Source organism: Biomphalaria glabrata, chromosome 8 (assembly GCF_947242115.1).
Source record: "Biomphalaria glabrata chromosome 8, xgBioGlab47.1, whole genome shotgun sequence".
Taxonomy (NCBI): Eukaryota; Metazoa; Mollusca; class Gastropoda; family Planorbidae; genus Biomphalaria; species Biomphalaria glabrata.
The window spans coordinates 19,676,348-19,689,080 of NC_074718.1; the positions used below are offsets into that span (position 1 = coordinate 19,676,348).

General features: G+C 36.4%; 1 protein-coding gene across 7 annotated transcripts in view; it reads right to left on the reverse strand.

The window, feature by feature from the left end:
- The window catches only part of LOC106050830 (inverted formin-2-like), a 127,544-nt gene that overhangs the window by 50,539 nt on the left and 64,272 nt on the right, over positions 1-12,733 (reverse strand). For 5 of the 7 annotated variants that reach the window (XM_056037479.1, XM_056037478.1, XM_056037481.1 and 2 more), the window contains one exon: positions 8,299-9,139. The exons of the other annotated variants lie outside the window; for them this stretch is intronic. In XM_056037479.1, coding sequence (XP_055893454.1) covers positions 8,299-9,139 — 841 coding nt within the window. The remainder of the gene's footprint in view (positions 1-8,298; positions 9,140-12,733) is intronic. 7 annotated transcript variants of the gene reach the window in all.

Consider the following 12,733-nt stretch of genomic DNA (forward strand, 5'->3'; position numbering starts at 1 on the left):
GAATTGAATAGGATAATGCAGCTAATCCTATGTGAAGTGAATAGGATAATGCAGCTAACCCTAGGTGAAGTGAATAGGATAATGCAGCTAACTCTAGGCGAAGTGAATAGGATAATGCAGCTCTATGTGAAGTGAATAGGATAATGCAGCTAACCCTAGGTGAAGTGAATAGGATAATGCAGCTAACCCTATGTGAAATAAATAGGATAATGCAGCTAACCCTATGTGAATTGAATAGGATAATGCAGCTAATCCTATGTGAAGTGAATAGGATAATGCAGCTAACCCTAGGTGAAGTGAATAGGATAATGCAGCTAACTCTAGGCGAAGTGAATAGGATAATGCAGCTCTATGTGAAGTGAATAGGATAATGCAGCTAACCCTAGGCGAAGTGAATAGGATAATGCAGCTAACCCTATGTGAAGTGAATAGGATAATGCAGCTAACCCTAGGTAAAGTGAATAGGATAATGCAGCTTACCCTATGCGAAGTAAATAGGATAATGCAGCTAACCCTATGTGAAGCGAATAGGATAATGCAGCTAACCCTAGGTGAAGTAAATAGGATAATGCAGCTAGTCCTAGGTGAAGTGAATAGGATAATGCAGCTAACCCTAGGCGAAGTGAATAGGATAATGCAGCTAACCCTATGCAAAGTGAATAGGACAATGCAGCTAACCCTATGCGAAGTGAATAGGATAATGCAGCTAATCCTATGTGAAGTGAATAGGATAATGCAGCTAACCCTAGGCGAAGTGAATAGGAAAATGCAGCTAACCATATGCGAAGTGAAAAGGATAATGCAGCTAACCATATGCGAAGTGAATAAGATAATGCAACTAACCCTATGTGAAGTAAATAGGATAATGCAGCTAACCCTATGCGAAGTAAAAAGGATAATGCAGCTAACCCTAGGTGAAGTGAATAGGATAATGCAGCTAACCCTATGTGAAGTGAATAGGATAATGCAGCTAACCCTATGTGAATTGAATAGAATAATGCAGCTAACCCTAGGTGAAGTGAATAAGATAATGCAGCTAACCCTATGTGAAGTAAATAGGATAATGCAGCTAACCCTATGTGAAGTGAATAGGATAATGCAGCTAACCCTATGTGAAGTGAATAGGATAATGCAGCTAACCATATGCGAAGTAAATAGGATAATGCAGCTAACCCTATGTGAATTGAATAGAATAATGCAGCTAACCCTATGTGAATTGAATAGAATAATGCAGCTAACCCTATGTGAATTGAATAGGATAATGCAGCTAATCCTATGTGAAGTGAATAGGATAATGCAGCTAACCCTAGGCGAAGTGAATAGGATAATGCAGCTCTATGTGAAGTGAATAGGATAATGCAGCTAACCCTAGGTGAAGTGAATAGGATAATGCAGCTAACCCTATGTGAAATAAATAGGATAATGCAGCTAACCCTATGTGAATTGAATAGGATAATGCAGCTAATCCTATGTGAAGTGAATAGGATAATGCAGCTAACCCTAGGTGAAGTGAATAGGATAATGCAGCTAACTCTAGGCGAAGTGAATAGGATAATGCAGCTCTATGTGAAGTGAATAGGATAATGCAGCTAACCCTAGGCGAAGTGAATAGGATAATGCAGCTAACCCTATGTGAAGTAAATAGGATAATGCAGCTAGTCCTAGGTGAAGTGAATAGGATAATGCAGCTAACCCTATGCGTAGTGAATAAGATAATGCAGCTAACCCTATGTGAAGTGAATAGGATAATGCAGCTAACCCTATGCGAAGTGAATAGGATAATGCAGCTAACCATATGCGAAGTGAATAGGATAATGAAGCTAACCCTATGTGAAGTGAATAGGATGGCGCCAAATGAACTAGAAAAACAAAAATGAAAACCAAAAACTACGCAATGAATTTAAAATAAACTTGGTCCTGTATCTATATCTAGACGAATACGTTCAATTGATAAAGCGCCAATAGCAGGAATGTATTTCATAGATGATTCATGAACACCAGACTAGAAATAACGTTTCGACATTTCACCAAAAGGAAGAAACAATGGTCCTCGAACATAGCTAGTCTAATAAAAAGCCTGGGCGATGTTTTATCACGCTCACATCTGCAATATTTTGAGTTTTAATATCACAGCCTGGTATGGCAATATGAACATTAAAAACAAAAACTCCAGAGAATCCTAATTGATAGCAATTTTTTTCTGAAAAAATTATTGTGTATTGAGCCTTGTGTGAAGCCCCCAGCAATCGGAGGCCCTAGCTGGCAAGAGCGGGGTGTCTACTTTATTTCCACTAACTCCAGGAGGAACCTATTCTAGTTTGCCTATCCCTAATGCCGGGCGTGCATTAAGTAAAAACTATCAACGAATGTAGGTAATTAGCTCACTGAACAAAAAGAACTAATAATACGTTTTTATTTGGGAAGATTTGAGGGGAAAGCTGAAAGGGAGGGGGGGGGGTTTGACATATTGAACATACCGCTACCGCACCTGGAGAAACCCACCCTAGTGACGCCAATGCTATACGTTATTCCAGTGATGCCCAAAGTACGGCCCGCGGGCCAGATCCGGCCCGCGACGTGATTCCCTCCGGCCCGCCGAAATGTTGGCACAAAGTGTAGAAAATCCCCCCTTTTTTCCAAAAATTAGAAGGTGTAAAAATGTATCTTTATTTACGTTAGGCGCTTAGAGCCCTCGATTTTTCTCCTGATTGATTGGTTGTGGAACATGAATATAAGCCAACATATTTTTTTTTTGTATAAAGAAAGTGTGGCTATTTTAAAAAACAAAAACATATAGACGACATTATGAAACAAATATAACGGCATTCTTGGTTTGAGCCGCGAATAAAAGATTGTTAAACTACGCCTAGAAATTGGAGGATTGATGGGAATATTTACCAAAAAGAGACAAGAAAATGACTCGGTTTTAAAACTAGCTACAATGTGGCTCATATTGTAAGTACAGAAATGAAACGCAATCTTGCTGATACCTTTAAGTAGAGAAATGAAGCCATCTTCTGACGCGGGGAAAAAAAATATAAATTTCAAATATCCCATTAATTTATGAAGCACAGGATATACGGGTTTCAGGTCAATATCGTTTTTGTAGGCCTACGATTTTGTTCATGTGGCCAGCGACACGAGCGTCGGAAATAAAAATGGCCCGCAGGTCGAATTAGGTTGGGCATCAATGCGTTATTCGTTTTCAACCCAAAATTCCGGAACATTCTTGGACCGATCCAAAAGTCGTTTGTCTGTGTTTCAGCAAGGAAAAAAAATGAAATGTAAAATAAGTTTCAAGAGTGATTTTCAATAATCTTTTTGTAGTCAATGACTTTTTTCATTTAAAATCCTAAACAATAAATTTGTTTTAAGTTGAAAATCGTTGATATCGATAATTAAACTATGAAGACATATTGTCCATGAGTATTAAGTGTAATATAAGTCAGAAGTTAGATTTCAATCATTTGAGATTGATTTTTTTAATAACATTAGCCATATTCTGCACAACGTTCTAGGTCATGACCTATTGGTAGGTCGGCTTCAACATAGTGTCATTCAACGTTGATAGGTTTCTATTTATTTGAAAAAGGTGGAACAACTGATTTCTTATCATGAGATTTGCGACATTTAATAAGCAAGAAAATGAAATGTAATATAAGTTAGAAGAGCAAACACCAAAAATTCATTGGCATTTTATTTTCTCAAAAACATACGTAAAAACTTATTCGAGATATAAAATTTATTGCGTTTTTTTTTTGTTTTTGGAAGGGAAATTAAAGGTGAAATCACCAATCAGGGATGAAAACATTCCATTTATAGTTTCATCTATTCTGGTAGCCCCATATTGATTTCACTGACTTTATTTTTTTTTTTATATTTGAAACGATTCTTGTCTATATGTATAAAGTAAGCGCTTTGAACGTTTAGTCAGTCTTATTCCCCTGCAAAATGTGGGCCCTAGCATAATATTTGCAATACTTCAAGACAAAATATGGCGCCAATAAAATAAAAATGTCACACGAAGCTGTCACTATGTTAAATATTTATATTCAACATTTGCTTTATAAAACATTGATATTCAACCTGCAAGGGACCGGGGAATTTATGACTGGTTTTTCGCTTTCATTTTGTTTATTGTATGTGAGATTTAAATGTTAAACCATCACTTGCCCCAGCGCAGCCAAGGGAGGTTATGACTTTTAAAACCCTCTCCAAAGGATTTGACATTAAAACCCACCAAAAGATAATTTGGACGATACATCTCTCATTTTCAGTTAAAATTCTAATGCAATCAACAATAAATAAATAAATTATGGCCTTTATATAGCGCTACTTTCATGCTTATAGCATGCTCAGAGCGCTTTGGTCCAATCTCAGTTGTGGACCAGTGGAGGAGAGGGGGTATCTAGGAGAAGGTTTTTCCGTGCTGCCTTTAGGTGCTCAGTAAACACAACTCTGCCCGAGTCGGGTGTCGAACCTTGAGCCGCCTTCATAGGTAGCCAAGCCTCTCGACCACGCTTCCATCACAAAATTCCATGAGCGTACCCAAGAGGGCTATCGGCGTTATCCCCCCCCCCCTTTTTTGCAAGAAAAGGAAAAGCAAAGCTACAATTATAAACTCCATAGCCAAAAAGGGATTTGTGGTTATCCTCCCACCTCCAAAAAATATATATAAAAATAAACTATAATTATCAATTTCTACCATTAATAAATGCAGTAAATCACAGCTTTGGTTTTTGATAATACTTTTAAATAGAAGAATAGCAGGATAATGCGCTGTAGATACATCAGAATATGCATCTTTTTGTTGTAAATACCAGAAATAATGCTTGGCGGACCCCCTGTGACAGCTCACATCCCTCCCTCAGGGCCTCTAGTTGGCAAAGGCGGGGTGTCTACTTTATTTCCACTAACTCCAGGAGGAACCTATTTTAGGGTACAAAAAACGTCCGAAATAAAGGGTCCGAATGCAATGAAGATTAATTACATATATTAATTACGTATAATTACGTGTATATATATATATATATATATATGGGGAGGGGGAGAAAAAGAAAATCCCACAACCCCCCCTCCCCCCCCCCCCCAAAAAAAAAGTCCTGGCTCTGCCCATGATATCTTGTAAGCCTACTACTAACTAAGTGTCCGTGGTATGTTCGAAGGAGAAACCTTGCACAGTCTACTAGATCTCGTTTCTTTTCAAACTGTTCTCCTACTCTCCACAGTTAACACTCGGTTTTCACATTTGCAGTAAACACGTGTAGATTTGTGCAGAGGAAAAAAAAAAAGCTTTGATGTAGCTGGCAACCTGAACAAAAAATCTTCCGACGAGTAGCAATGCTGGAATAATGTGTATGTCCTAGCCTGACCTACATAGCAGGAGTCAAGTCCAACAATCAGCTTTCTAGTGTATAACATTGACTCAGATTTAGACCTAGATCCTCAACTTTGTCTACAAATTGGTTGTTGTGCTGATCACATGAGACGTTGAACTTTAGAATTTACACAAAAATGTAAATACTGTCACCAAATGTTTCAGTGAGCAATAAGTCACTATATACAGAGCTTTGTAACAGCTGAACGCAGGCCCTCAAAACTAAGAGACACAAGTTTTCTATTATTAGAACCAAGCCTTTGTATAAACAACCTCTAATGACTAGCTATGGAGTCTACGTGTTGATTGTACTTTCAACAGAAACGTGCCCAGAGTACACACTTTTTGTGTTGACGTTTTGAAAAGTAGAAAGTTGAACCTCAAGTTTCTTTTGTATTTGTATAGACTTCTAATTAGAACTGGCTTTGTTAAACCTGTTTTGTTTTTTGTTTTTTTTTGTCAAGTATTTTACTATGACTAATGTTAGTGGCTCTATATGCTAATTACAATATACTCAAGTGGAACAAGATTCAGTTTTAAACAAGCTGTGATTAAAAGCAATGCACCCAATACAATACACTTTTTTTTTTCAAAATTAGTATTTTGTGATCTTCACAAATATTTCGATAGATTGAAATGCATTTCTAAAAGGAAATAAAGCAACAGACCAAAATAGACAAATACAACAAAACAGATGAAATGAAAAGAACTTTGCACATATTTGAACCTGCCACAAAACTCACTGATCAACAAACTCTACACACTGCTTTTAGAAAGTGACTAGTTGGAAAAACTAGACAAAATGAAAGAGTTGTACGGTTGATATAGAACTGCATTGGACTAGTTCTTATTTGAAATAAAACGTTATATAAACACTTTCCTACTTTGTAGAAAGAATAGGAATAAAACTTAAAATACGTACACCTACCTACCTACCTATCTATCTATCTACCTATCTATCTACCTACCTATCTACCTACCTACCTATCTATCTACCTACCTATCTATCTACCTACCAACATATATACATACATACATAAAAGCATCAATAAACTAAAAGAGAGAAAATAAAACTTATTAAGGAGAATATTCGTGTGTGTGTGTGTGTTGTCAAAGCGAAGATGAACATTCTCCCGAGTCTTCGCTGGAATACATTATTTCAATATCTAACATGCTCATTTTGGAGAAATGCAAAAATGTGATTAAATTTTTTAAAAAATTTCTTATGGTAAAAAAAAAAAGATAAGTGAAAAAAAAATCCTTCATTGTCAATCACGTGGTAGTTGGGTGACAGAAATAGAAGGGAAACACGTGACATTGACAAATTTGTTGTAAGTTGGGATCAAAGACAAGCACACCGACACACCATCGTCTTGACTCTATCCTAAAAATAACCAACACTTGTCTAGAAATATATTGACACTATCCTAAAGATAATTGACACTTGTCTAGAAATAAATTGAGACTATTCCAGAGATCCTTTGACTGTCTTTTTTTTCTTTGAGAACATTGCCAGGAAGGTGTGTTTTTTTTTTAAATTTTTAAAATTCTTCTTTAATATTGGCATGATGCGTAGGACGTAATCTTCTTTTTGGAAGTTACCTCTGCATTTTATAAGATAAGAGAGCTGATTAGTTCCTCCACGAAACAGCTCAGGCTTGATGTTGTGCTTGTCACGTCTGCGAGTTCTTGAGTTGCCTCGGCATACCCTCAATACATTCCATTAAATCAATTCCTAAACATTTAAATAGCACACACTCTAGAACAGTGCTGATTGGTGACACAATGATCTGACGTGTTTCTCTGTTGGAGCCGACTTTGTAAAGAAAGTTTAAAGTCAAAACTAGGTAGATCTACACAAATGTGGGACCAATTTCAATGTTTTATTAATAACCATATGAGAAATTTGAATGTTTCTTTACACATTTGAAACTAAATTGAAAACTATTGCTGACGACAGACGGCGAAAAGTTCAACAAACTTCAAAGAAACACCGTCAGAAAATGGTTATGTCTGGGTTATGTCTGCGCTGAATGTGGCAAAATGTGTGACTGCGTAGCCACTACTGCACTTTTTAATCTTCGGACTGAAAGAAAAAGCCTATTCTTAATTTGAGTTTATTCCAAACCTAAATCTGTTTTTATAATGAATGTTTTCAGGTCTGTGTACCTTAGTTTAGTTTCTAATATAAGAATAGATTCATCTTTAGTGATATTTAGTTTCTAATATAAGAATAGATTCATCTTTAATGATATTTAGTTTCTAATATAAGAATAGATTCATCTTTAATGATATTTAGTTTCTAATATAAGAATAGATTCATCTTGAATGATATTTAGTTTCTAATATAACAATAGATTCATCTTTAATGATATTTAGTTTCTAATATAAGAATAGATTCATCTTTAGTTATATTTAGTTTCTAATATAAGAATAGATTCATCTTTAGTGATATTTAGTTTCTAATATAAGAATAGCTTTTTCTTTAATGATATTTAGTTTCTAATACCAGAATAGATTAATCTTTAATGGTATTTAGTTTCTAATATAAGAATAGATTCATCTTGAATGGTATTTAGTTTCTAATATAAGAATAGATTCATCTTGAATGATATTTAGTTTCTAATATAAGAATAGATTCATCTTTAGTGATATTTAGTTTCTAATATAAGAATAGCTTTTTCTTTAATGATATTTAGTTTCTAATACCAGAATAGATTAATCTTTAATGGTATTTAGTTTCTAATATAAGAATAGATTCATCTTGAATGGTATTTAGTTTCTAATATAAGAATAGATTCATCTTGAATGATATTTAGTTTCTAATATAAGAATAGATTCATCTTGAATGATATTTAACAAAGTAGCATGCTCCTTCTATTTCAGGATATAGCAATGCACTTTGAAAAACCAGTACTAACCTTTTTTTGACTTCACCGGTGACTTAACAGATTCGGCAGCTCCGTCCACAACATCAGCAGACGATAAAGAGTGTGACGTAATCGATACTTCATTGCTGTCAGAAGGAGATAACGTTTCTCTAAACTTATCCTCATGCTTTGATTCGTCAGTTGTAAATCCGTTATTGCTGATTCCATTGGAAGATACAAGTTTTGTGTGAGCTGTTTCTTTCTTCTTGGTGTCTCGAGGACCATGTCTTTTTCTGTTTCTTTTTCGCTTCCCCATCACAGATATTTCTTCACTTACATCATTCTCTTTATCTGCATTATCTGCCGCCTCATCGACACTGTCACTGTCATACTGACTGCTGTCCTCACTCGATCTCTCTCTCGAGGAAATCTCGGCATGGATTAAAACTGAATGATACAGATCACCTACTTGCTCTGTAGTCAAGTCGGGGGAGGGTTGGTCACCCAAGTCATCGCCTGCTCCCCCGCCAATGACTGCTTCATTTGTACTTTTCCGCCTAACAAGTTTATTTTTAGACCCTCGGCTATCTCCGGTATGTTGACTCGGGCCACCTGTTGAGTTAACCAATGACTCGCCCTCTGAAGTGCTTGACCTTTCATGTTCACATTGCTGTGGTACAGCTGAGTCAGAGCTGTGAACAGTTGCCGAGACTTGAGCCGAGGCTAAAGAAGAAGTAGCCGCTCTAGTACTAGATTGATCTTTCTTTCTGGTATGTTTAGCATTTGTCTTTTTGTCTGTTCCCGAATGGGTTTCTTTGTTATCTCCCTTGTTGCGTCGACGACTGAAAATGTTGGTCACTCGACGAAAGGCGCCGACCACTCTTCGCCGCAACTGAGAAGGAAGAGAATACAAATCAAATCAAGTGACTCTTTCAAACTTGCTGGGAGCGAAGAGAACCAAGAATGAGAAGAGTTGAGCCCTAACTTTGACTTCTTACACTTAGCCAACTTGTCCGTGTTTTAGTGAGAACTTCATCTTTTAAATAGCTTTTTTTTTTTTTTACAATACCTCTATTCAATTCGTCACTTCGTGGAAACTTCTAAAACCTAAAACCATGGGTGGGAGAAGGCGATTCTAAAACGGTTCTAAAGATTTTCCAAGAAATTTGACAGTTGCTGTATATCGTATAGGTTTGACCCTTAAAGCTTTTCAAAGTAAAAAAAAAAAAATTAAATGTGGCTAGACAACGAGAAACTATTTCTCTGAACTGAACTTATTCTATTGATGAACTTAAGTACACATTGTAGTAGGCTCTTTAAGGGGACCAGACGTCCCGACTTAATCGGGACATTCCCGCTTCGGACCGCTTGTCAAGCTTTTCATAAAATGTCTGGCTGGGAATGCTAACGTCCCACTTTCATCCAAAAAGCTTTAATTTTCAAACTCTGATTGAGCGCGTCGTCTTTTGATGAATAACTTAAGGCGTCTCCATCTTAATCACTATTTATGTGCTCATGTGTTTGATGTGGACGCACAGACACAACCAAGCACTTGAATACAGATCGTCTTTAAAAGTTTTAGCAGTTGGAAGCTTCTAATAAGCCTTTCACAAGGTATATTTCCAATAGTAATGGTATAGAGATTAAAGCAGCCGCAGACGCATTTGATTACCTGTCCCAGTTTTCTATAATCACAGTTTTAAACCAATGAATTGCACGTTGAAATAGCTTCCAAACATGAATGACCTAAACTGACATGGGCAGGAACCAAATGTGAAGGAATTGTTACAGACGTCTTGGCCCGTTTTATACCGAACAAAGTAAAGAAGCAGGTGAGTGATGGTCAGTTTGGGGAGGCTTGGAGCCACAAGGACATGACATTGTTTCCCCTGATGATACGATTCTTCAGAAATTATTTTTTACATTTATTGCAAATGGTTTACAAAAACATGGACTGACAGAGAAAGTTGTAGGTTTTGGTGCAGAGAACGCGTCAAGTGAACCAGAGAAAACACATACAAGTGGAAACACCAACATGTTAAATCGTGAAGTGTAATGTTAGAAATCCTTATGAATGAAACATATATGACACAAACTTGTTACAACCGAAACTTGAGAGATTCCTACTTTTAGGATGTCAGGTTTTAGAGGGAAACAAAACGACGACCAGACCATCATCATCATTGGAGGGAGGGAGGTTAGATCAATTTAAATTTTAATTACAGTTTTTCTTTTTTTAATGACTTATTGTAATGACGTTGCTTTGAGACATCTGAGCTGAGTCTGTATCTTTAAGTCTTATGACCGACATGTGTCCAAGTTTCATTATTATTTAGTACCTCAATTAGTACATAGTGTTTAAGTGTGTCTTTTTTAAAATAGCTTTTTTTTTAAAGCTTTGTAGTTGCTGTACTTTAGAATGTACAGAATCAAGGGTAGCTTTTGTCTTTTTAAAGCTGATAAATTGTAATAGTGATATTCATTCATTCTAGATAAATTACCTATATTTTTTTTTAAGTGTATGTATTCTTTTTTAGCGGCTACCCTAAGGGGAAAAGACGCTATTAGTTTTGTTTGGCCTGTCCGTCCGTCCCGTTTGGATCTCGTAAATTAGAAAAGACATCACAGTATTTTTAGACCATTCAGAGTTCTGATGCAACGGCTACTTTTTTCTTTTATGAAAGCGAAAAATCTAATTTTTTTAATCACTTATGCAAGCATAAAAATACACCACTTTTACAACTATCCACTGTTAGTAGTTACAAACACTCGAGGCTTTTAATCAGGCAAGAAAGTAACTACAATATTTGTGACACATTTATGCAAACAGTTGTAGATTTTTGTCACATTTTTTTTATTTGTATTCATAAGTTATGTAATTTATGTTGCACTAAGTACTATATTTACACACAAAAATGTTTATTATTTTTTTAAACAGAAAAAAAAATGTATTTAGCATGCATATAAGTCAGACATAATTTAAAACAACAATTAATAAGTAGTTTTTCATATTAACGTGTGAATTGCATGTCAGCACTACTACAAAACACGTAACCAAAGAAAACAATTTTTTTTTTATTTTTACGGAAATGTTTTATTCTTGAGGAATAAGAGATTGTCCCTTTACAAAACAATTAGATCAATTATATATTCATTATAAGACATCAGTTAGGCCAGGTTCACATCTAACTTCACATTCGCTTTCACCTATCCTTTGGTCTGCTGGACCACTGGGGCACCAAACAAGATCAACCTACCTTTTTTTCTCCATTATTTTTTGTCATTTGTCTTTGATAGAATTTCATTCTGATAGTATTGAAACCTGCCTTTTTACCTGCCTGGGTGGACCACTTCGGGGGCCGATTTTCAGTTTGTGTTTCCACACAAACTGTCTTTGTAACCTTGTTTGATTGTGTCTTTCGTAGGCAATGCAATTTAAATACCTTTTGTCATGTCGATGCTACTATTTGTTTCACTGTGTAATATATATTTTAGTGTGTATTTTTCCATTTGATGGACGATATCAGCAGAAATTTGTTTTTATTTTGTTTTGCGGGGACGCAAAAGTTTTTAGCGGGGATAAATGTGAGCTTGACTCCCAGAGCTATTTTTATATGTATTTTTTATATTTAGTACTTGTATAGGCTAGATTTATTTTTATGTATTTTTGTTTTTACTACTTTTATAGGTTAGGACTATTTTTAGATATTCTTTTATTTTCTATAGGCTAGTGCCAGAATTAGTATTTGTACTTCCGCTTATGGTTATATAGGTTAGGGCGGAGTAGTATATTTCCATGCTGTTTACTGGACAGTTGACTAGGGTATATATATATATATATATATAGCTCCTCCTTCGTGGTCGAAGATGAGCACATTTCTCATTTCCTATGGACTCGAAGATGGCTGTAAAGTCCAATCCTCGCTTTAAAAAGCCGGCCGCAAACGTGGCATGGGTGTGTTAGGTCAGATGCAGATAGGCCTGCTTCTTCTCTCAGCTTTTTGTTTTCTCGGCGCTCTTTCGCCATGGCCACTGTTCTTTCTTTCAAATCTTGAGACTCCGAGACTCCCAGCTTCACGCCATGAGGAGCGATCGAGAGCTAGTGCCTTCCAACCGTGAATGTCGATATCGCATTCCTTGAAGGAGCTCTTAAGAGTGTCCGTAGCGCTTGTATTGGCCACCCTGGGGGGGGGGGCGCTTTCCTGCACACAACTCCCCGTACAGAAGAAGTTTGGGACCTTTTTACTGTCACATTGATACTGTAAAATTGGACAGCTTTAAGATTTCTGTGTCTGGTATGTGGTCGGACCAACGCACCTTATGAATACTCCTTAGACAGCGTAGGTGGAATGAGTTAAGCTTTTTGGTGTGACGGGAATATAGGGTCCAGGACTCTGATGCATATAGGAGTGACGGGAGAACTACAGCTCTGTAGACTTTCAGTTTTGTGGATATGCTGAGTCCTCTCCGTTGCCACACTTGTTCA